This window comes from Amborella trichopoda, chromosome 3, assembly GCF_054954075.1.
Source record: "Amborella trichopoda isolate Santa Cruz 75 chromosome 3, AtrichopodaSantaCruz75HAP2 v2.0, whole genome shotgun sequence".
Lineage (NCBI taxonomy): Eukaryota > Viridiplantae > Streptophyta > Magnoliopsida > Amborellales > Amborellaceae > Amborella > Amborella trichopoda.
Genome location: NC_142338.1, coordinates 14,298,430 through 14,324,488, shown reverse-complemented (window position 1 = coordinate 14,324,488; position 26,059 = coordinate 14,298,430). Strand labels below are relative to the sequence as shown.

General features: G+C 34.9%; 2 protein-coding genes across 8 annotated transcripts in view; both read right to left on the bottom strand.

Annotated features, from left to right (window-relative positions):
• The window catches only part of PIE1 (SNF2 domain-containing protein / helicase domain-containing protein), a 77,187-nt gene extending 67,306 nt beyond the window's left edge, over positions 1–9,881 (bottom strand). For 3 of the 7 annotated variants that reach the window (XR_016053128.1, XM_088863576.1, XM_011623780.3), the window contains exons 1-12: positions 9,671–9,881; positions 8,583–8,648; positions 8,346–8,441; positions 7,243–7,323; positions 6,949–7,056; positions 6,689–6,769; positions 6,486–6,574; positions 6,169–6,335; positions 5,891–5,952; positions 5,145–5,280; positions 4,554–5,038; positions 2,093–2,131 (exon numbers count right to left, since the gene is read on the bottom strand). Coding sequence is in view for 5 of the 7 variants with exons in the window: in XM_088863576.1 (XP_088719702.1) it covers positions 2,093–2,131; positions 4,554–5,038; positions 5,145–5,280; positions 5,891–5,952; positions 6,169–6,335; positions 6,486–6,574; positions 6,689–6,769; positions 6,949–7,056; positions 7,243–7,323; positions 8,346–8,405 (1,308 nt within the window). In the remaining 2 variants the exon portion in view is untranslated. Of the gene's footprint in view, positions 1–2,092; positions 2,132–2,262; positions 2,364–4,553; positions 5,039–5,144; positions 5,281–5,890; positions 5,953–6,168; positions 6,336–6,485; positions 6,575–6,688; positions 6,770–6,948; positions 7,057–7,242; positions 7,324–8,345; positions 8,442–8,582; positions 8,649–9,670 lie in introns of those variants that run through there. The other 4 variants (XM_020665199.2, XM_088863575.1, XM_088863577.1 and 1 more) reach the window with 4 other exon arrangements.
• Positions 9,882–20,368: 10,487 nt separating this feature from the next.
• Positions 20,369–22,607, bottom strand: LOC105420375 (protein FAR1-RELATED SEQUENCE 5-like). The gene is made up of 4 exons (XM_011623799.1): positions 21,582–22,607; positions 21,281–21,344; positions 20,997–21,055; positions 20,369–20,389 (listed from the first exon to the last, which is right to left on the bottom strand). Exons 1-4 carry the CDS (start codon positions 22,605–22,607, stop codon positions 20,369–20,371), a joined length of 1,170 nt encoding a protein of 389 aa, XP_011622101.1.
• Between the last annotated feature and the right edge of the window lie 3,452 nt (positions 22,608–26,059).

Sequence of the window (26,059 nt, the reverse complement as noted above, 5' to 3'; positions counted from 1 at the left end):
AATAAATTTTAGAAATTTTTTCAGAATTTTTAAAATTTATTTATGTTGTAATATCCTTATAAACCCATAATGATAAAGTTGAAAGTAGTGAGAAAAAATATGAGGACTTATGACCTCACTAAGGGTATGGCCCTTAATAGAGCAGAATGATTGATCTGGACTCGTGTAGCCAACCTCAATTAGCTGGGAAAAGGCTCTGACGATGATGATATAAAAACCTTATAAAAGGCAGTTTCACAATTTTCAGAACAAGGGCACATGTGACCTTAGATCCAGACCCCACATGTGTGCCACCCTCACATGGGTGGGACATGAGGCCCATAAGGATGGCACACCCCAATCCTTCAATTATTCGGTCTTTATTTAATTAAAAGACTGATTTAGATAATCTTTTAAAATAAAAGATTCGTTTTCTATTGTTTTGGGAGTTAGTTCTGACCAAATAAATGTTACATTTTGACTTCCTACAAATTTTGAAAAAGATTATAGGAAGTCCTAGATTGGATATAATCCTATTTAAATTAGAAGTTGGACCTTGGTCAAATTATAAAGAGATAAGATTCATAATAACCCTCCCAAAATCATGATGACTGATTTCTGAGATGGATGGCTCAAATTTGTTCTCTCACCAACAGATTTCGTAAGTTCCCATTGGTCAACCCAACTCATTAAGATAGACATACCTAGAGAAGGAATTCTAATCCAAATAGGAGAACTAATTCTTTCTATTTAAACACCATTGAGCCTGCCTTTCTCTACACACATGTTTCTCTCTCCTCAATGCACCAAATCTCTCTCTGATTATTAAAATTCATTTTTCTCTCTCCTCCCTTCTAAAAAGGGTCATGCCACCCAAAATTTGATAATCAAGGGTGGCACGTTAAAAACCTAATTAGGGTTTTGCTATTTGGAAAAGGAAATGGGGTATGCCCAGCCATAGGAGCATTCTCGAGCCCAGTCCTAATTTGTTCTAGTAAGGAAACATTACTGAGAAAATAAGTGCCTAGTATGGAAAGACCATAACTTCTAATTAGGTCGTCCAAAAAGTCAAAAAAAAAAAAAATATATATATATATATATATATATATATATATATATATAATTACTAGAATAAAGGTAGTCAGTCAGACACAAAGGAAAACATAGATACATGGAATGCCAACCACCAGCTAAGCATTATCCAAATTTTCAAATTTTTGAATATTCAAGATCCTCTTTTATCAAACCGGCCCTATAAATTTTAACTTGTATTTTGTAGGTACTAATTGTATTTTGTAGGAAAGAGGAACTCATGATTTAAACTCAGTAAGGTTAGCACCATTAACTTCTGGAATGGGTGAAGAAGCAGTGGCAGTGTGCCCCTCATTGAACCTTTTGTGCCTATGAAACTCTTGCAAAGAAGGCAACATCCTCCTATAAGACATCCTACCAGTCCTTGGAAAATTACAAGGAAAAAATCCATATAGGCGTGGTGCTTTATCATTGATCAACTAGGAACAAGAAGAATAATATTCGTTTTGCTTTCCTTATTTATATTTATAATTAAACTAACTTTCCATACAAAATAATAAGACAGATGAACTAAAATCATGACCCTATTTTGTTCTATGCTTGACAAAAAATCTTGTTGTTTATGCAGGGACCAATCTTAGGCCCCCGCTGAGCCTAACGAGTTATTAAGCATCTCTCATCCAACAGAGCATGTACCTAATGAGCATAGCCCATATTAACTTTATCAGAACTCAGAAGATCAATGTTTCTACATTGATACGTAATTTAACTTTAAACCCAACCATAAACAAGAAACACAACATTGCAGAAGTTCAATTCATCGCAAACGTTTCTGACAGTACTGACCAGTGCAATCAAACAACATCACAACATTACAAATATCTACAGGTAACAAAATAATGAAATAGTATGATAGTATTAATAAAACTTTTATCAATAAAGTCACAGATGTCCAAAAGCTATGCATATATGGATCAGAAAGTTAAGGTTCCTTGTCGTCATATCTATGGAAACACTTTACACAAAATAGTGATAAACACGCAAAAGGCTATATACTTATAGATAAGAAAAGGTATCCTACCTTTTCATCTTCGGCTGTGAGGATGTACTCTATATCATCCTGTAGAAGAAGGAATTCATCATTTTAGAACAATAGAAATCAAATAAATTGCTTCTGTTAAAGTAAAATATACTCGGCAAAGTCTACATACTAGAAAATAAAAGAAAGGTAAGAGATAAAGCAACCCTTACAGCAGCAATCATTGCAACCAATAATCACCTCCGTAAATCCACCAGAAAACACAGTACCTCTACCCTGACTGTGAATAGAACATTCTAAAAGAAGACATCTCAACATACAAAACAGTTCCTTCAAGAATAAAATTTTACAGACTTCAAATTTTACTGACTCTTACATAAATATAATTTAAACCATGAAATATTATTAATTGCTTAGAAATCATTAAGAACCCTTTTGCTTATTTTGTACATGGTAGTTCTATAGAAGACATCAAACAAAGATAACAAGAAATTACCAAGAACCTTTCCACTTTCTTTTGTAAATTGTAGATCCATGGAGAAGAGCAAAACATAATAGTGCTCTCAAAAGGCATGCTCAGACAACAGTGGCGAAGGAGACAGCATATTTGGCAAGATAATCAAATATGGCCAACCATTTGACTATCGCAACCACATGGCAGCCTAATTTCCTTAATGTAATATATTTCCGTATATTTACTGCAAAGCAAAAAAAAACTCATTGGCCCATGATTGTTTAGCTTCATTGGCAGCAAGTGGAAATTGGCCAACATTGACCGAGTTTGAAACCCAACCAAACACTCAAAAGAAAATAAAAAGAGTTTAAAAACCCACGAGATATCCTCCATACCGTGGACGTTGGCTCTAATATCTGATGAGAACTTTGACATTAGTGACACTAAGAATGTGACTTTTCTACACATACTTAAGGGAGCTAACCAAGAGGCTGATAACCCTGCCAACAAAGGGGTTCTTCAAGAATCACTCTATGTTCACGCAATTCCAATGTTGGAATCCTCACATGTTGTCTTTACATCTCTTGACTTTTGTTTTATGTTTTTGATTCTTTGTAATTTCATTTTACTAATAAACTTTTTGGCTAATAAAATTTATATATATATATAAGAAAAAGCTAAGCTCAGCCCACCAGCTGTTGGAACAGTATAAGCAACGGCCTAGATTGAATATGGGCCGATTTGACGGTCACGACCTCATTTCGTAATATAATTTAATATTTTTCTACACATCTAAATCATATAAAATTTTAGGCAGACATTCTTCTCATCAAGGCACACCTAATAAAACTATATAAAAATTAATTTGTAAAAATTAATTTTACAAAAATGCCCCTGAATTGTTTTAAGGGTATTTTGGTCTATTATTTTTTGTGAATTATTTTTTAAATATTTTTATTAGATTCACCTATTTTTAGATAATAGAGGCTCCAAATTTCAAGTGATTGGATTTTTAGAAAAAGAAAAAAAACTAAAATTCAAATACGAAATGCAATTGTGATCGTCAAATCGTTCCAAATTCAATCTGGGCCATTCCATCAGCTGGTGGGCTGACCTTAGCTTTTTCCATATATATATATATATATATATATAACAAACGTCTTGTAAGAGGCAGGTCACCCCCACACCCCCTATGGAAGGGAGATGGATGAGAGAGTCCAAGCATATTAAAATACACAAACCATATATGTTATATTTGTCTTATAAGCATTATGTCAACAATACGGATTCCTAGAGAATATAGAACTTCAATATGCATTTGCCGTTACTGTTTAACATGAGACTAACATGGAGTCTCCCACTGAGAATATTTACCTCACCTACCAAGACACTGATAGCTGAAAAACTCAGGAATTGGTACGCATGGAATAGAAAAGATTCCACCCCGCCCAAATAAAGAACCATTACAAATAATGAAAAAACTGATAGATTTAGTAGAAACACGATAAAATAGACCAAATTTAATACCTGAATATGCGGTTTGACAACATCCTAATATTGAAGCTTTCAAATCGGAAAACGGAAAACATCATAACAAAACTTGCACAACATTTAGGGCACCAACAAATAGCGAAAAAAGCTCCTGAATTTTATTTTATTTTTTCAGTTTAAAACCATATATGGCGGCCGCTCTGTTATCCACTAACTAACCAGTAAACCGTAGACAGACAAAAGAAATGGGTGAATATATACGGCATGAGATGCCTGCATATATTCCTCTCTACCAACTCACCAACCCTCAAACCATCTGTCAAACAATCAGGTGTTATTTACGATTATTTGGCAGTCCCCAATAGCACAGGCTTCTAAGACTTTACCCACGTAATTAGCCCAAATTACATCTCCTAGATATTCACACCTAGTGTAAAGACAAAAATCATTTAATACTTAAGAAAACCAATTTCACAAGTAAATATCAGGTTACCGCATACTATGTATAACTGGCACATATATAACTAAATGCATGAAACAGATGCAGGTAACACTCACCAATTCATCACCAAAATCAAGATGCCCAGATTCTTCATCCAAGGCACTGCCATTTTGCAAAATGCATACTTCACCGTTACTTTCTTTCACTTTTACAGGAGTAAAAACCACATGATGTTCATCACTTTGGTGTTGTTTTTCTGGTAAAGATGCCCTACTAACACTTGCAAGATTTGCAGCAGGGACTTTTCCATCACATGTTTCTATCTCTTTTCCATCAGATTGGAGAACTCCTTTTCCTTCCGTAGCCATATCTGCTATAATTGAATTTTCAAAAGGTTTACACATGAAATATTTGTTTCCTTCATCTACAGAAACTGGAATTACTAGTTCACTAGAGAAATCAGAACTAGCTCTCTCTTTTCTGTTTTTATTATTAATTTCCTTCATGACAGTTCCACTTGTACTATTGATAAGACCTTTTTCTTCCAACACAGGCTCAATTGCAGCATCGTTACTGCTCTCTGAAATTTTAACCCCAATAGCTGAGAATGATTCCACCAATTACAGTTAGTATGATATAGACAGTAAAAAGTTGATACCATTTATAACACCTTGTAAACAAATCAAGCATGGAGAACAGGAAATTACCCTGATCACCCATGTAACGCTTGAGTAGCTCTTCTAGAGGCATATCAACCTCATTTTGCAAAGCTTCCAGTTCCTCCCTCCGTTCTTCCTCAGTTATGAGAGCCTCATCATCTTCCATAGTTTGCTCATCATCCTCCTGCAGGACCAACAGCACAGCAAACAGGAAATGTTCTTCATATGCAAAGACACCAAAAAGATGCAGTGATGCACAAAGATAATGTGCATGAAATTTTGAACATAAGAGAGGTACAAGGCAATTAAAGTTTTGCATGTTGGTAAGATAATGAATCTTACAGCATCACAAATCCAAGAAGAGAGCATGACTTTATGAGATTAGCAAAATAGAGATCTGGAATGAGACCATTAGCCTGTTAATAAATTAATCAGACATGATATAAGTTTCATGTCATGATATAAGTTTCATGTGTCAGGGCTGTAAGAAGCCATGATTAAATGTGATTTCTCCTATGAACACTTCCACTAGTCTATTTGACATTGCCCAATCCTGACAAATATTCATAGTGGCATTCACCACCCATTTCATAGAAGTATTAGCCAACGCACAGGCACACCACAGATCTTATTTGAGAAACCAATTCAAGTTCATAGCATTAAATAAGAATCACAAAGAAGAAAGCTATAACATCCATTCTATTCCTTTAATATCAGAGGAGATAAACCGATAAAATGTATGTAGAGCTGAGGGGAAGAAAACACAGGTAAAAAATAAAATTCAGAAAACCCACCGATTCCTCTTCAGAGTGCATATCAAAATCTTCATCATGTTCCACATTATCTGAGTACGAACCTATAAACAGGATAAAATTTCAAAAGGGAAATCTCAACACTTCTTACAAAGATAAAGAGTAAGGAAATTAGACGCAGCCTGTGTATGATAAATGGTCCACAGGAAGGGCATCCACCCCCTGTTATCAATGAGAAATGGTGCAATTTAAACATTGTACCACATACAGGCTGTGAATTTTACACTTTTTCCCAAAGAACACTACATCTATATAATTACCAGGGTGTTCTGGACTTCCAATAAAACCCCCTTCATCCCCTTTTTCACTTTGATCAGCTGGCTGCTCCTGTCCTGATTCTAATGCTAATGGCTGCTTCACGCATGGGATCCCTTGCTTGGAAGGGAATGGCATATCTATAAGGTTTTCTGCCAGCATCGTAGAGTACCTGAAATAAATAACAGATTAAGAAAGTGATCTTTTTCTAATCATGCATTCATCCATGATAAAAGTTGTACAAAGCAAACTTATGAACCAGTACACTCCACCCAAAAGAAACTGAATGTTTTGAAAGTTGAAACATAGATAATATCACAACCTTTCAGTCTGATCCAGAAGAAAATCAAGCTGTTTATCAAGAGCTTTCTTCTTTCTCTCTTCCAGCTCTAGCTGATGTTTGTATAAAACCTGAAATAGCATTTGGGTAAAGGATATACCAGTCCAATGAACATAATCTGTAGAGGCACTAACAATACCAATTTAACATACATTATGAATGAAGAAAGAACATATTTAGAGTACCAGTTTCTCTATTTTCATCCAAAATTTCTTCACATCCTTGGATATTCCAAGAGAAATTTTTCGCAATCGCAACTCTTCTTCCTAAATTTGCAAACCAAAAGTATAGTAAGCTGGTGCAACATGATCAATAAATGTTAAAGTTCATTATATGTAAATCAAATTACAGGAAATATTAATTAGACTACATAATCCCAGTGGTCTATATGCCATCATATGGATATTTTGAGTTTCATGGAATGGAAAAAGAACAAAATTCATACCTTCACTTTCCTTTCTCCTAATGTGGCATGCTCTAACAAACTCTTACTAGCTCTTATAGCCACCCGCTTTGCCTGAGCCAGCTTCCATTTTTTCTCTGACTCAAAGTCCTGCCAAGTGAAGGAAAACCAAATAAATATAATAGAACACGCATCAGACCTCTTGTCACAACACCATTTTCCAATTTTTCTCTAATCCTCTTGGAGAATCCCAAAGAGTGATCCGAAAGAAGAAATAATAAATGACATTTCAAGTTAGAACAAACAAGAATTTCTGACCAAGATATACTACCAGACCTTCGATAACCAAACCATTTCTTCTAAGACATGATCCCAATGTGTTTTTGGACGACGAGGCTCTTTAGGCACTTCAAGAACCTGTGCAAGCACAGAAGAAAAATAAAGAACAAGCTTATCAATATCACAAACACCAAAAACTCTGAAATTCCACAGGCAAAGAATGTATGTGACCATCAAGACTGCATTCACCAGGGGAAGAATAAATTTTCATGTATCATCAAGATGTGAAAATCTTTGTTATACGAGTAGATAACCACAACCATCATAGCCAGTAAGTTGGTTTGACAATAGAAAGGAACAGACAACCAAGAATCTAAAACTCTAATTATTTCTACCCCTCTTTGGAAGTAAAAAGTGCAACAAAGTGCATGCAGCAGAGCAGTCCAGCAGCAAAAATCATGGGTGCTCCACACTCTCTCAGCAGCCTTAGGACAATGGAATGGACTAGGAAGAATGCAGGGTTATGGATTTCTGGTTCAGACCAAAATTATGTATTTGAAATTGTGAATGCAAGAATTTTTGTGGATCAGATGAGTCACATTGCAGATCTAAATTTTAAATTTTCTAAATTCCCTATTGTATGTAAGTAGATCAACATTTATAGTGCCAGAGCTCCACATAATTATGTATCCTGTTAACTCTGGTGCACATCCTTGTCTCTTCCAATATGGGTGTAGCATATAACAGTTATGAAAAAGAAGTGAACGAATAAATCATCATAAATTTTTTAAACCATGTGAGAATAGACAGTCAAAGATTCAGAACAATTTAAGCAAAATAATCACACGTTATCATGATATCTATAAATACAGTTCCAGCTCATAAGCAGGAAGAATGAGAAGCGAACAGTTACAATCAATGTACTAACTAAATCCTATTATGCAAGGATATTTGAGAATTGGTGCCACATCTATGTTAAGATGCCTTAAAAAAATGAGGAATGTATTTGCTGTGCTCAAGGTCGTATCCAAGAACCATCTAAAATAACACAGATGATTTGGAAGCAAACAGAAAGCTCAAAATGTCCCCATAAACATGACCTGCTAAGAGCTATGCAGTAAGAGTCACTTGGAGGATAAATAACAGCATCAAAAACTAACCTTTTGGCGTCTGGCTCTTGATTCATGATCAAGCTTAGATCTGGGGCCTTTCGAGGTCATGGTTTCCTCGCAAATCTTTATATCATGGCATATGGGCTGTAATATCAAACAGACGAAGAATGTTGATTACATGGAATTAGAGAAATACCACAATAAAATGTGAACTACTAGAGGGCTCCTCCGTGTCTAATCACAGTACCCATCCCAACAAAGATAAGAAAGATAAATGTTCTATACCTTGACATGCTGTGAAGAATATTCAACCTATCCAGCCTATCCAAAAGCCTGATTCCGGAAAAGTACCTAGTCAAAAGTGCAACAATCGGGATGATTATTTATGACGAAGTAAACTTCAAATACACCATGCCAAGACGGTAAATTAAGATTTCGAAAACTAGACATGGAACAGAGAATATCCACTTCGAGAAAATACGTCAGAAAATAATATATTCGCAGCATGAAAGAGAAAATTATATTTACAGCGGAATAAATAATGAGCTTATCTAGCATGCAGGTTGTGAGCAAATGAAGAATGGCAGAAAATAATCTCTTCAAGAAGACAGCTCATTAATTTACTCTAGATTCCCAGGAGCATTATAATTGGAACACTGTGGCGGAAATCAGAAACATCAAAAATCGTAGAAGATCAGAGAAATGAAAAACCAATTGTAAAAACAGAAATGTTGTTATGGAAAGAGAAACCAAAATCTTTTTTACTTACAAAATATAAATAATTCAACCCCGTCCCACAGGAATAAATTTCCAAAGCACAAATATAGAATAAAAAAAGTTAAAGGGAAATTATCATATAAGCCGCTATTAAAATTTCATTTTTCATAAAAGCCCTCTAAGTTTTTCAATTTCAGGCAGCATATGAATTTTTGTTAAACATGGAACCTGCTTCGCATAACCTCTCCTTTTTTCCAATTTTCTTTTTCCAAACTAAGCCCCTTTTGAATGTGCCAAGTCTATGTGTGTGCAAGCGAGAACCCAAAGAACAAAAAAAAGGGTCCTGCAAAAGCTTTTGCTTGCTCTCTCTAACATTTACCCTCCCTCTCTCTCGCACCTCTGTCAAGGTTTTGTCTTAACTTTCGACCAGAGTCGTCCATACTTAGAGCTCTCTACTTGCCACCACTTCTTTGGAACCAGAAGCCAAGAGAGCACCCAGGCGAAAGTAGAGAGATTGAGAAGAGACAGAAAGAGAGTCCCAGGAACAAAGGAGGATCCTTACCCCATTACATTGAAACAGAGATTTGCAGAAAAACGAATCAAAGTGAGAAAACAGAAGAGACAGAGAGAGAGGAAGAGAGAAAAACTGATATTACCTCGCCATTGTTTGAAGCTCCGGGTTAACAGAAGTGGAAAGGAATGGCGGTGGAGCTTAAAAAGAGGCAAAACCTCTTCGCAATATGAACGAGGATGGCGATGAAAAACAATAAACTGAGATTAATGCAGAGAGAGAAGGGGAGAAGAAGATTTTTTATTTGATTCCCGATTTCGCACCTCGATAGCATGCACACAGTTGGGTTTGCAATTGGACGAATATGCCCTTGAAATTTACTGTAAATGTACGGATTAAGCTCCCGTGAGTCGAGATATTGTTTTGCTCGGGGATTAACAACTCGGTTTGCAAAACCGAGTTTGACAAAAGGGTGGGGTTTGTACAAAGACTGGGGCCCTAAACAATGAAAGTAAGGCTCACCTTCAAATGGTACCCGTATATATGGGTTCAAACAGTGGTGAAATATGTTGGGTTCAAACAGTGGTGAAATACGTTGTTTGAGCATGAGAAATATTTATGGTAGCTTGAAATTTTATTTTTGTTTTTTTGTTATAAAATTTTAAATTAAAAATAATGTATCGAGCAGCTCTATGAATAATTGAAAATCTTAAAAATTAAGTGTCTAGATAATACACTACAAAATGCAGTATTTTTAAGACTTCAATTTTATTTTCTCTCATGTTCATACATCTTGAGGGTGAGATAATCGAATTGAGGGTTTTTAATATCAAAACAACATTTTCTAAAGAATTTTTGAAGTGGCCTCTCACCCTTATATAAAGTTTTTTGTTAACAAAAACACACAAACAAGCTTAATAAAATATCTCAAAAGATTTCACAAACAAGCTTGAATAAGATATCCCAAACGATTTCATACTTCTCCCAAACGATTTCATACTCCCGCAGAAGTGTATCATCAATTTACTCCCTCCAATATAACTCATGCTAGGAGTAACTTTTAAATTGTAGAGTTGGGGAATATAATCTCTGCAACTGTAGCAATAAAAAAAAAAATCTAAAATCAACTCTATATGTAATAAAAATAATAATGCTTCAAGATTGAATAGAGACCATCCAATTTTTAAAGAGCTAGATATAAGAGTCACAAATTCAAAATCCAATTTTTTTTTTTCCAAAATAGTCGTCTAGTAGCCTCTTACTTGGTTACCAAGATTTTAGACTAAGATAATCTTTCTAAATAGGTGTTTTGGGTGAGGGAGCAGACACAAGCATATGCTATCATAGGAGCGTTATATATATATATATATATATATATATATATATATATATATATATATATATATATATATATATATATATATACTTATTTATTTATTTATTTATTTATTTATTTATTTTTATATAGTAAAAAGGAGGAGTTCCCCTTTATTATTTTGACAAGTGCCCTTTTTGCTTCCTCATTTACCCTTTATATTTGTTAATAATTCTCACTTTGCCCTTATCACTAGTTAGTGAGAGTCAAAATTTTCCATGGAAACCTCTTTCAGGTCAACCCGGCAACAGAGGGTCACAAAGAAAATCGCCTATAGTTGCATAGAATAAATGAGCCTTAATGTAGAGAGATAAAATGAGCACGTGTAACAATCCTAAAATTTCAAAAAAAAAAAAAAAAAAGGAGAAAATATGCTTATAAATAGGTGATGTTCTGTTTGAGTATGATGGTCCTTGGGGACCATCACTGTTTTCAAAAACTTTTGCTTTGGATTAACTTTTGCTTTGCCTTTACTTTTTTCCTTTGCCCGCTTTTGCCTCCTGCTGCTTGCAGCTGGCAGCGTCCTTTAGCGAACGTGGTTTTCGTACGATAAAAGTCTGCTTTTAACGCGACACCTCAAGTATGAGGTAGAGCGTAAGAAAATAATATAACAATACGTTATAAGAATTTAAATAGGGGATGTGAGCACTCCCACCCTAAAACAAAATTTTGAGATCTCTCTCTCTGGTCGAAACACAGTGAACTTCTCTCTCGAACGGAAATTTTTTTATCGGAAGCTCCCTCTCAAATAATTGTGGGTAAGTGACATCGTCTTTCTGAAAAATAGCCTATTTTTAATAAATAGTAATATTTCCGTCTAGGATCTTTATTTTATCAGTTTTGTGTGTAAGTGACCTCATTGTCTCGAAAAATAATCCATTCTTTTTAAAAATAAAATGAAATAATTATTTCTGCTTATTATCATGAATTTTAGGCGCGATAAATTTTATGCGCACGTGACCTCATTATCTTGAAAAATAATCTTTTTAATAAAAATTGTGATATTTTATCTATGTTAGAAATTTTGAATGCTGTAAATTAGAAAAATAAATTTATTTATTTTTCTTGTCTATTGTTAGAAATAAATGTGATATTTCTGCTTCTAGTAAAATTGTGATATTTCTTTCTACTGTTTTGAATATTTAGACATTGTAAAATTCATGTGCAAATGACTGCCTTATTATTTAAAAATTGACATTTTTGCAATTGATTATAGTATTGTTGTGAAATGTTTATTTGTGAATTGATATTCCATAAATTGTGATAATTCCGTATTCTTGAATTTTTATAAGAGTTTTTTTTTTATACATATTAAATTGGCAATTATGCTAGAATGCCTTTACAAACTGTTACCTTTCTAAATTTGAGCCCAAAATATTTGATTGGTTATTTTTGAAATATTATAGAGAGTGACTGTTATTAATGGTTTAAGCGAAATTCATATTAATGGTTTCAGTGATATGTTGAGTACATGATATTACTGCTTTCGAATGTTTAAAGAGATTTATAAATAATTTAAGTATGCAAGTGGACTCATCCGGTTCGCCGGTGAGGTATAAGTGGACCTATCTGGGACACCGGTAGGGATTAAGTGGACTCATCCGGTACGCCGGTGAGGTATAAGTGGACCTACAGGGATTAAGTGGACCTATCTGGGACGTCGATAGGGATTAAGTGGACCCATCAGGACGCTGATGGGGTATATAGGTGACCTGCTTGGGACGCCAGTAGGGTATTTTGTGAAATCCTTTGAATTATGTACTGTCGTTAAAAGTGTTATAAGCATTTCAATTACTCGGATTATACAATGCAATTATTGAAAGTGAAATTGTTGATGCATTTCTATTAATAGATCTCATTTTGGAAAATATTGATATCTTTCAATCATGATTATTTTTAGGATTATGATGATCACTTACTGAGTAGCCAAACTCATCAAACTATGGTAAACATTTTTCAGGATAACTACGGATTCATTTTGAGTGCTAGTCAAGATCAACCTTGGAAGCTACTGTTGTTGTGTTAGCTTTCTTTACTTACTATGTAAGACCTCGCCACTGTAAATTTGTCCTATCAATAGATGTATATATGTTTTGTCCGTCACATCTCAGGAATAATAGTATTGTAAATTCTCGGGGTGTGACAGCACGAAAAACTGAAAGGTGGCTCTCTAGCACCCTTACATGGGCTAAGTCACCTCGAAGTGTAAAGTGGCCTCAAATCTCGCCTATAGTTGCATGGAATAAGTGAGCCTTATTGTAGAGAGATAAGGTGAGCATGAAATTTAGAGAGAAAATAATGGTTGATTGAAAGGTGGCTCTTCAGCATCCATGCACAGGCTGAAGACACCTCGAAGTGTAAAATCGCCTCAAATCTCGCCTATAGTTGCATGGAATAAGTGAGCCTTAATGTAGAGAGATAAGGTTAGCACGAAATTTAGAAAGAAAATAATGATAGACAGAAAGGTGGCTCTTCATCTCCCGTGCACGGGCTAAGGGCACCTCGAAGTGTAAAGTCGCCTCGAATCTCACCTATAGTTGCATGGAATAAGTGAGCCTTAATGTAGAGAGGTAAGGTGAGCACGAAATTTAGAGAGAAAATAATGGCAAACTGAAAGGTGGCTCTTCAGCATGGATGCACGGGGTAATGGCACCTTGAAGTGCAAAGTCGCCTTGAATCTCGCCTATAGTTGTATGGAATAAGTGAGCCTTATTGTAGATAGATAAGGTGAGCACGAAATTTAGAAAGAAAATTAATAATAGACTGAAAGGTGCCTCTTCAGCACCCATGCATGGGCTAAGGGCACCTCGAAATGTAAAGTCCCCTCAAATCTTGACTATAGTTGCGTGGAGTAAGTGAGCCTTAGTGTAGAGAGATAAGGTGAGCACAAAATTTAGAGAGAAAATAATGGTAGACTGAAAAGTGGCTTTTCAACACCTACGCATCAGCTAAAGGCACCTCGAAGTGTAAAGTCGCATTCAATCTCGCCTATAGTTGCATGGAATAAGTGAGCCATGATGTAAAGAGAAAAGGTGAGCAAGAAATTTAGAGAGAGAATAATGTTAGATTAAAAGGTGGCTCTTCAACACCCATGCACGGCCTTAGGGCACCACAAAGTGTAAAGTTGCCTCAAATCTTGCCTGTAATTGCATGGAATAAGTGAGCCTTAATGTAGAGAGATGAGGTGAGCATGAAATTTAGAGAGAAAATAATGGTAGATTGAAAGGTGGCTCTTTAGCACCCATGCATAGCCTCAGGCCACCTCTCTCTCTCTCTCTCTCTCTCTCTCTCTCTCTATATATATATATATATATATATATATATATATATATATATATATATATATATATATATATATATATATATATATATATATATATAACGCCTATAGGTGAAGCTCTACAGTACTTCACTTACACTTCATCAGCGTCTAAAGTTCATCATATGGTCATAGTTTTCAGTAGTATTTGAATTTTCATAATTTTTTTACTAATCAAATTTATCTAGAATTTGGGGCGTGTCTACGTATGACCAAGTCTCACCAAAATAAAATATTAAAAAAATAATAGTCATAAAATAAAATGATGAAATTACCCCTGAAACTTTATACCAGTATTTTAAGTATTTTTTATCATTCAAATTATTTGTTTTATATTTTATTCATGTGCATCTCACTAAGGCACACACACCTACAAAATTTCAGATTATTATAATTTGTAAAAATAAAATAAAAATCAAATACTATCAGACATCTGTGACCGTGTAATAAATTTTAAACGGTGATAAAGTCGTACGTGAAATACTGTAGAACTTCATCTATAGACGTTTGGTAGTGTTTTCCATATATTATATTAAGCGAGAGTAACACTCTTGCTATTCTTGCATCACGTGTCCTTTTGTTTTTCATATTTACCCTCTCTCTCTCCAACGCCATATTTCTCTCTCACTCCCTTATTTTCTTAAATCTCTCCCCCATAATCAAATCTCTCTCTCTCTTTCCTTAAATCTCTCCCCACATATTTATTCTCTTTTATTCTCTCTATCTCTTTGTCTCTTTCTTCAAATCTCTCTCTTCCTTTAAATCTCTTCCCCCTATATATATCACCTACTCTCTCTCTTTCCCTCTTTCTTTAAAAGCGAATCTCTCTCTCTCACTCTAGACATCTCTGCAGGTATGTCTATCTCTACATAATATACATATTTATAAAAAGAGATGATATATACAAAGTTAGAAAGTCAGAGAGAGAAACATAGGAAGTTTTGTTTTTGGTTAAAAATTATTGAGAGAGATGATTTGTAGAAGTTTGAAATTTAGAAAGCGAGGTGTATAGGTTTAAGGGTAGAAAGAGAGAGATAGAAAGTTAGAAATTAGAGAACAATAAATTTAGAGAGAGGTGTGTGGTTTAAGGATAGATAGAGATAGAGAGAGAGAAAGCTAGAAAACTATATAATAACTTATAACAATGTCATCTAGTTGTGTGAGCTAAAGGTCACCTCAAAGTGTAAAGTCGCCTCTAATCTTGCCTATAGTTGCATGGAATAAGTGAGCCATAATGTAAAGAGATAAGGTGAGCACGGAATTTAGAGAGTAAATAATAGTAGACTGAAATGTGGATCTTCAACACCCATGCACGGCCTCAGGGCACTGCGAAGTGTAAAGTCGCCTCAAATCTCGCCTATAGTTGCATGGAATAAGTGAGCCTTAATGTTCAGAGATAAGGTGAGCACGGAATTTAGAGAGGAAATAATATTAGACTGAAAGGTGGCTCTTCAGCACCCATGCACGGCCTCAGGGCACCTCGGAATTTAAAGTTGCCTCAAGTGCTCTAAGGTGTGTAGCACGGCATGCATATACATTCTCACATTTGATTCATGAACATAGAGCATAAAATTGTTGCCCCCCTTCCTCTCCCTCCCCCCCCCCACCTACACACACACACACGTATATATATATGGAAAAAGTTTATACAAGGTTGCAACCTTAAAATATAGAACTACGAATGCACCTCAAAAATTCATCGAAAAATGTTATTTTAGTGTTGAAAATGTGATTGATCATCTCGACATCAAAATGTATGGCTATGAAAAATAAAACGATTTTGAGTCTTAGAAATAGTATATCTTACAACATATTATCTAAACCATCCATTTTCAAGATTTTCATATGTTTATAGATTTACTTGATTTTAACCATTTTTTAAATTTAAAATTTATAATTAGATCTTACAACATAGTACATCTTACAACATATTACATCTTATAATTAGCAATAGTACATCTTACAACATATTATATATATATGGAAAAAGTATATAGAACTACGGATGCACCTCAAAACTCCATCGGAAAATGTTATTTTAGTGTTGAAAAACCCTGTAATTGATCATCTCGACATCGAAATGTATGGCTATGAAAAATAAAAGAATTTTGAGTCTGAGAAATAGTACATCTTACAACATATTATCTAGACCATCCATTTCAAGATTTTCATATATTTATAGATCTACTTGATTTTAACCATTTTTTAAATTTAAAATTTTATAATTAGATATAAAAATAGATTTTGAGATAATCCTAAGAACATTTTACATCAAAAATATATATTACGATAAAATTTGAAGGTGCACCTTAGTTGGATTGTTGAAGGTTGCAATCTTATGGAAACCACACCATATATATATATATATATATATGGAAGAAACTACAAAACGCCTATAAGCGAAAATGAACAGTGATTTCGCCTACCTCATCACCGTCCAAAGTTCATCGCACGATCACGATTGTCTTATAGTGTTTCATTTTTTATTTTTTTCTATAAATTGGAATGACCTGAAATTTGGAGCTTATGTTCATCAAAAATAGGAGAATCTACGAAAAATATCAAAAAAATATTTAACATGAAAAATTTTGATATATATATATATATAGGAAAAGTCTTCCCAACGCCTATAGCCGAAAATGAACAGTGATTTCGCCTACCCTCATCACCGTCTAAAGTTCATCGTATGATCACGATTGTCCGATAGTCTTTTACTTTTTATTTTTATTTTCTACAAATCAGAATAGCTTAAAGTTTTAATCGTGTGTACATCTTAGTGAGTCGCACCTAATAAAAATATAAAACAAATAATTCATGAAAACAAATTGACCAAAATACCCCGAAACTTTTTAGGAGTATTTTGGTCAATGTTTTCACGTAAAATATTTTTTTGATATTTTTTGCAGATTCGCCTATTTTTTTTATGAATATCCGTTCCAAATTTCAGATCATTCCGATTTTAAAAAAAAATGAAAAATAAAACATTACCTGATAATTGTGACTGTGCGATGAACTTTGGACAGTGATGAGGATTGGCTATATATATATGGAAGATACTACAAAATGATTATAGGTGAAAATGAACTGTGATTTCGCCTACCCTCATCGCTTTCCAAACTTCATCGCACGGTCATAGTTGTCCGATAGTATTTCAATTTTCATTTTTTTTTTAACTAATTGGAATGATCGGAAATTTAGAGCGTGTATACATATTAGTGAAGCGAATCTAATAAAAATATTTAAAAAAATATTTAAAATATAAATTGATCAAAATACCCCTGTAAATTTTCGAGGGTATTTTGATCAATTTATGTTTTACGAATTATTTTTTCATATTTTTATTAGGTGTGCGTCACTAAGATGTACACACACTCCAAATATCACATAATTTGGATTTGTGAAAAAAAAATGAAAAATGAAATGCTACCGGACAACTATGATCGTACGATGAAATTTGGATGGTGATGAGGGTAGGTGAAATCACTGTTCATTTACGCCAATAAACGTTGGGAAGAGTTTTATATATATATATACGAAAAAGATATGGTGCACAACCTCGTGTATTTAAGGAGAATACGCCAACGGTGATGAGCCACTGGTCATGGAATGAAATACGAGTGATATTGTTGCAAAATTCAAACCAAGACATTAATGTAGCGTCCTCTCTCTCTCCTGACAGTTGACAGAGAGCTGCTTTTTCTCTCACCTCAAGACTCTCGAAGGTGGCTTTTTCAAGCCAAAGATGTTAATGTCTCGTCCTCTCTCTACTTGTCGTGCTCTTCCTCTTCTTCCTTCTCCCTTATCTTTCTCTCCCCTATGCCTGTTGCAAAACCCTGACCGTTCTCCTCCTCTCTCTCTCTCTCTCCCATGTGCCTGCTGCAAAACCCTGGCCCTATTCCTCCTCTCTCTATCTCTTCCTTGTGCTTGCCACAAAACCCTGGCCCTACCCTGCCTCCTCCTCTCTCTCTCCCCTGTGCTTGACGTATTACTGTTGCACCCTCTCGTACTCAAGATTGTTGCACCCTCTTACACGCAATAGGGAAGAACCATGTACGCTCATCCTCTTTTTCTCTTTCGGCTTTAGTTTTATCTCCCCAATAGAGGACTGTATCTCTCTCTCTCTAACCAAAACCCTGGCCAAGCCTCCTCCTCTCTCTCTCGCCCTAGCAAAGCCATTATCTTCCTCCTCCAACCAAAGCAAAATCAGATCAAAAGACCAAACATTTATAAAGGTCAAAGCACAGGCCAAATAATCCAACAATATCGTCCAACAATATCGCACATTGAAAGACCAAAAATCAGCCTTAGATCCCAATATTGCCTATCGACCTTAGTATCTGCTCCTATAATGACAGACATCTCGATAACATTCCAATTTTTTTAGATTAGATTAGAAAAAAGTCAAAATGTTTTACTTCCAGATCGCTGAGTCATTAGGGTTTGTGTTTATTTTTTTTATTGTTTTATGTGAGTGTTTAATACTTTAGTGTTCCATTTCAAAATTACTTATTGAGAATCGACAGTGAGACTTATTTGCTTGTATTGCTTATTATCAATGACAGTCACATTGAAAGATTTAAAGAATCCTGCAAATACTAATGCTTAGATTTTTTATTGTTTATTTCATAAGTGTCACTTCTATAGTTCTCCATATATCATATGGAAAGAACCATGAGCTTGATTTGTTGGCCTAGGATGTAATTTCTTATTTTCTGAATAACATATATGAAAAGTGTACACTGAGTTATGCTCGAGTCTGGTGCACCCCATTAACCTACTTACGTCCAGTATTTTCTTGTGCTTGGCTTGGGGAATTATTCACATTGAATTGAGGATCATGAACTTTTTTTCTTTTCTTTTTTTCCAGCTTTTTACTCTCTTTTTTTGTGTTGGGGGGGTCAGTAATTTTATGGCAATAACCTTAAAAACGAAGAAGAAAAAGGAGGATTTTTTTTCTTTAGTGTTGGTCAGGAAAGCAAGTTTATAAATGTCATGTTTAAAACTGAATGCGTGATTTACTTATAGTGATTTGCTTAAAGTAGAGATTTCTCAACAAGGATATACACAAATCAAGAATTTGAGCTTCATTTACTTATAAAGAGAACTCGTGTGGTACAATAGTCGTGATTTTACCTTTTTTGTGTTTATCTCCACTTTAAGTGCTAATGGCAGCAGGTTTCTCTCTGTCTATCATTCACAAAATTGTGTTATAATTAGTGTAGGTGGGAAGATGGCAAGTTCATCCACAAGCAATACCATAGCATATCCAATCAAGATTTGCAGAAATTGTGGCCACAAATGTGAGATGTAGACATCTAGAAGCAAACAAAATCCAAACAGGAAATACCTTAAGTGCAAATCATATAATTTATGGAATGGGTGGGTCGATATGCACCTTCGATACTCCCAAGACTGCAATATATTCGAGTGAACGACTTTTAACTTCGAGTCATTGATCACATTATTACAGAACCAACAACGTTTGAGCGCCCAAGAGAATTTTGAGAAGTGTGTAATTATATTCATATTAGCTTTGAGTTTAGTATTTCTTGTTGTATATTTCTTTCTCCTTATAAAAAAGGAGTAAGGTGTACTTTTCTAACTTAGTCGTAAATAAACTACATTTTGCATTAAAAAAAAGTAATGTGTCTCTCAAATTTTTGGCCTCAAAGTTAATTGTGCATAGGCCCCTTATACTAGGCATTCGCGCATTTCCTTTTCTGAACAGTGATAGTTGAGAGCTCAAAAGGTTATGGGAAATGCATGTGGTTTTGATCCGTGGCATCTCATTAGCATCTATATGAGCAGGACAGGGTACTTGAAGTCACTGTGGTTAAACTATCGAAATATCAAAGAGTTTATCATAGGAACATAGTTGAAAAGTTGAGAATTAATGAGATACCTCTGCTAAAAAGTTTCATAGCCCCATGGAACATAGTTGAAATGATCCAATGTCTATGTAAAATACGTAATCTCGTAATATACCTTCTTACTTGAATAGCTAATAGTTGGCTTCAAAAGTTTAGGTTTAATAAGAGAAGAAGGCAAGGGAGAGGAAAATCAAGCAAAATCAGCCTTCTATTTAGTCATTTGCAATATCTTTATTGAAAGTTCTACAGGAAATACACTATTTGTTTGAAACTCTGGCATCAGAGAGCTGTAGCCAAGCACTGCAAATTTGGAATTAAATAAATCATTATCAGAAGCAAAAGTAGCCAAAAAGCATTAATTTAAAATACGAATAAAAGATTCGCTACCCAATAAGGATGGGAATAATTAAACACCAATGCTTCCAAAGGGAAGGTATCAACCAAAGACAGGCTTATTGTAATGTAGCAATTCCAGACAACTGTTTGTTCGTTCTTTTGCTGGGAACAATGACCATTCCACAAAACATTGTAACTTTCATTAATTTAAGGCCTTATTTTTCTTGGTCTCTGTTTGTGTGTGCTTGTGCGTATGTGTGTATGTGAGAGAGAGATGAGAGAGAAAGAAAATTAGTGTTGCTACTGTCATTGCTAAGGAAGCCATTTCAGAAGATACTTGAATTTTCTTGCCTCTTTCATCAACTACAGTCCCTTTTAGCACATCATTTTTCCATCGATTCATGATGAAATGTGATGGGATCTCAAAAATATTATCCACCGAAAAGATTCTAAGCACATGCCTGAAAAGGATGCCTAACCTAGCATCCAAGTGGCATGTACAAGAAGCAATTTGATTATAACTGTTGAATTCCACAACAAATAACCTTGTTCCACTTCCAGGTTATGTCACCTTATAGGTGGCAACAGTGACGTTGTCTTCAATGGCTTCAATCTTGTAATTTGCTGAATCTGCAATTTCTTCCCCAAAACACTTCATCATTCTGTGTGTAAAGATCTTCGAAACTTGTGCCTCTATGAAGGTAGTGGTCCTCAAAAGAGGAGTAGAAATGATGTTCTTTAAGTCATTCTCCCTCATTTTGTAAAGCTTATTTTTATGTACTTTTTTAGTAATTTCCAACAAAGAGTGCAAGCTTATTGTGGGAGTTAAGTACATCTTAACGTACTTATTCATACCTTCACTTCTTTGAGTCGTTGACATACCGGCTGTGAATGCATCAGCCACATTTGCATCAACCCACTGCATTCGACAATTGTACATTCTAATGAGCCATTCATTTTGTTAAAGATTATATTTCTCAATAAGGGATTTCCAATCTGTCTCAAACTCTTCTACAGTTGGGCTTGTTATACACTTCTTAAAATTTTTTGGAAAAGTGTGATGTCAACGCAATACACGGCACAATTTTTCTTTCATCCTTATAAGTATGTGCCATTTGCAATAGTGATGCCTACTTTCTTTTAGAACTTGTCTCACTGCAGTAGTAATTGCATGATCCTGATCAGTGATAATTACACCGGGTTGAAGACCACTCATTGCTTCTAGCCACGTTTCGAATACACATACAAATGACTCAATCTTTTCATCAAATATAAGTGCAAACCCAAAAAATATTGTGTTGTAGTGGTGATTCACACCAAGTATGAGAGCAAAGAGCATGCTAAATAAGTTCATCTTGCGTGTTGTATCAAAAGTCACCATGCCTAAAAAGTGGTGATACAATACCCTTGACATGACATCTACCCATAGCATACTGATTAGATGACCATCTTCATCTAATTTAACCTTATAGAAAAATGAAGGGTTTGATTCATTCATTCCGTACAGCCATTGCATAGCACGATTGCCATCTTCTCCTTTCAATTTTCTACGGTTCTTTGCTATGTGGTTTTCGATATCTTTTTGTGAGCATTGGAGATTCTCAATCCCCCTAGCTTGTTCTGTAAAAATATCATAAATATTCCTAGATTTCATCAAAGCAGAGCTTATAGAATTTATCATCAACGTTGTTGCATTCAATATTGTTCGGTGTGATTGAATTAGTCTAGCTTTCCTTGGACAGACAATGGCATGGTTGTGATCATTTACAAACTTAGTCACTACCCACTCATTAATAGAATTTAAGCTTATGCATAGCTTAGCCTTGCATCCACAAATTGATTGAGGGATATTCACTTTACGTAAGACATCTTTCTCAACCCTAAACATTTCCCCAAAGCAATTAATTTCCCTATCTATTCTTTGTCTATCCTTATTATTGTGTGTAGTTCCCTTTCGGATGCCAAACCTATGTGCCAATGCAAATACCTTGTAATATTCACATGCATCTTCTTCAAAACCAAACTTCATTCCAATTTGGGGTTCTTTGATTTCCGTATTTATAAATGTTTTTTGGGGGGTTGCGAGCATGTGATCTTGCTTGATGGGTTCAATGTCGTCCCTCATGTTGTCTTGATCTGTCAATGTGGGCGATGACACACTGCCTGAAATAGATCGGCCCATCTCAGGTACTTGAATTAGCCTACACAAAACAAAATTTCTATATGAACTTATGACTAACAAAGCATTTCGATTTAAATGAATCCAAAGGAGATCTAATCATAAAGTATTTCGCTTTAAATGAATGAATTTTGTACTTCACAATATCCAATGTGCTCTCCTTAAAAGAAAATGTAAATACACCAAAAAACCAGTTCTATCTCATCCAAACTTGCCTTCTTGTGGTTGGCCTTTTTGGAGATTTCTTAGATGCACATAAAGAATAAATGGTTTTATATAACAAGTATAAAATAATTTAAGGAAGAGATTTCTCACATAAGGAAGAAATTTTTATCAATATTAATAAATGTTTTTTATTAAAATCACCAACAGTGTACACTTTGTTGTGTGCACTGACTAGAACATAACTCAGTGTACACTTTTTCATATATGTTATTCAGAAAGTAAGAAATTACATTCTATCCCAACAAATCAAGCTCATGGTTCTTTCCATATGATATATGGAGAGCTATAGAAGTGACAATCTTGAAATAAACAATAAAAAATCTAAGCTTTAGTATTTGCAGAATTCTTAAAATCTTTCAATGTGAATGTCATTGATGATTTTCGTAAATGCAAACAACTTTTATCACAGTTCAATAATTTGATCATTTATAATAAGCAATACGAGCAAATAAGTCTCATTGTCGATTCCCTGTAAGTAATTTTGCAAATGGAACACTAAAGTATTAAACACTCACATAGAACAATAATAATAAAAAAAAACACAAAGCCTAATAACTCAACAATCTGCAACCAAGTATAAATGCACGTTACGCAATTCTCAATTGCAAACACACATCAATCTATAGTATTATTGTACATTATACTACAATGATAGGGAAAGTCTAATGCTTGTTCCTTGAGATATTTCAAAGGGCTTCAACATGGCATTTGATCCACAAAGAACAACAAAGATCCTCGATATTACAGAAACGTGAACCTCCTAAAAAAAACCAAACAACAAAATTATGTAGATAATTGGACACATAATAGATCTGCATACAATATTTTGTTATCAATAAGATAGCATTTGCCTCTATCCACGTGAATCTTGTCATTAAAAGGGAGACCCCTGCATGATGGTGATCTAAAAAAATTGGAATGTTATCTAGATGTCTATCATTATAGGAGCAGATACTAAGGTCGATAGGCAATATTGGGATCTAAGGCAAGTTTTTGGTCTTTCAATGTGCGATACTGTTGGATTATTTGGCTTGTGCTTTGATATTATAGATGTCTGGTTTTTTGCTCTGGTTAGAGGAGGAAAAGAATGGCTTTGCTGGGGTAAGAGAGAGAGGAGGAGGTAGGGCCAGGGTTATGGTTAGAGAGAGAGAGACATGGTCCTCTATTGGGGAGATAAAACTAAAGCCGAGAGAGAGAGAAAGAGGAGTGTACCTGATTCTTCCCTATTGCGCGTAAGAGGGTGCAACAATCTTGAGCGCGAGAGGGTGCAGCAGTAAGGAGGTGGGGCAGGGCGAGGGTTTTGCGGCAGGCACAGGGGAGAGAGAGAGGAGGAGGTAGGGCAAGGCCAAGGTTTTGCGGCAGGCACAGGGGAAAGAAAGAGAGGAGGAGCAGGGCTAGGGTTTTGGCACAGGCACAGAGGAGAGAGAGAGGAGGACGGCCAGGGTTTTGCGGCAGGCACAGGGGAGAGAGAGAGAGGAGGAAGAGAAAGTGCACGATAAGTAGAGAGGACTAGACATTAATGTCTTTGGTTTGAAAAGCCACCCTCTGTCAGCTGTCAGGAGAGAGAGGACGAGAGAGTCTTGAGGTGAGAGAAAAAACAGCCCTTTGTCAGCTGTCAAGAGAGAGAGAGGATGCTATATTAACGTCTTGGTTTGAATTTTGTAACAATATCACTCGTCGTTCATTTCATGACCAGTGGCTCATCACCGTTGACGTATTCTCTTTAAATACACGAGGCCGTGCACCATATCTTTTTCCCCACACACACACACACACACACACACACACACACACACACACACACACACATATATATATATATATATATATATATATATATATATATATATATTAAGTGAGAGTAACATCTTCGCTATTTTTGCACCATATATACTTTTGTTTTTCATAATTGCCTTTTCTCTCTCCATTCTTTCTCTCCAATGCTATATTTCTCTCTCCCTCTCGTCTTTCCTTAAATATCTCCCCCATAATCAAATCTCTCTCTTTCCTAAAATATCTCCCCACATATTTATTCTCTCCCATTCTCTCTCTCTCTCTTTACCTCTTTCCTCAAATCTCTCCTCTTAAATCAAATCTCTCTTGTTCTTTAAATCTCCCCCTCTCCCATATTTATCTCTCATACTCTCTCTCTCTCTCTTTCCCTCTTTCTTAAAAAAACAAATCTCCCTCTCTTTCTACATAATATACATATTTCTAAAAAGAGATGATATGTACAAATTAGAGAGAGGAGAGGGGTGTTTGAGAGAGAGATAGGAAGTTTCCCTCTTGATTAAAAGTTATTGAGGGAGATGATTTGCAGAAGTTTGAAATTTAGAAAGCGAGGTGCATGAGTTTAAGGGAAAAAAAAGAGATAGAAAGTTAGAGATTAGAGAACAAAAAATTTAGAGAGAGGTGCATGGTTTAAGGAGAGAGAGAGATAGAAAGTTAGAAAACTAGAGAACAACTTATAACCATGTCATCTAGGAGTGAAGCTCTTAGACTTTTTGGCCTCTTCTTTGAGCTCTTAATGGATAGAGTTTCTCAATCTAGAGGTTTGTTTTCCTTTTAACTCTCTCTCTCTCTCTCTCTCTCTCTCTCTCTCTCTCTCCCTCTCTCTCTCTCGACATGTTAGAGTTGTCTTAATTCTAACATTCAGCTTGGTAATGATCTGGTGTCCTTTTTTTCTTTTTGTGCACGTGTTGGTGTTTTTTTCAATTTTTTCAAAAACGTTATTTCAAAATAAACATTTATTCAATTATAACTATATCAGATCACGTGCAACGCACTTGTCTAATACTTGTATGTATATATATATATATATATATATATATATAGTTGGCATACAAACGCCTCTGTAGGTGTAGAGGTACGATGCCCTTCAATTTTTATCATGGTATATAATTTTGATGTAAAATGTTATTAGGATTATCTCAAAATCTATTTTTATATCTCATTATAAAATTTTAAATTTTAAAAATGGTTAAAATCAAGTAGATATACTAATATATGAAAATTTTGAAAATGGACGGTGTAGATAATATGTTGTAAAATGCATTGTTTCTGAGACTTAAAAATCTTTTAATTCTTCATAGTCATACATCTTGATGTCGAGATGATTAATCCAAGGGTTTTTCAACATTAAAACTAACTTTTCCCATGGATTTTTGAGGGGCATCTGTGGTTCTACATTATAAGGTAGCATCCTTATATATAAAATTTTCTATATATAT

Excerpts from the sequence above, each read along its gene's own strand:
- LOC105420375 (XM_011623799.1), bottom strand. The coding sequence starts at position 22,607 with ATGGGCCGATCTATTTCAGGCAGTGTGTCATCGCCCACATTGACAGAT. Across the intron at positions 21,056-21,280 it reads AACGACTCAAAGAAGTGAAG|ATTCAGCAAATTACAAGATT; the intron begins GTATGAATAAGT and ends AAGAAATTGCAG. Across the intron at positions 20,390-20,996 it reads TCACTGTTGCCACCTATAAG|TGCTTGGCTACAGCTCTCTG; the intron begins GTGACATAACCT and ends CCAAATTTGCAG.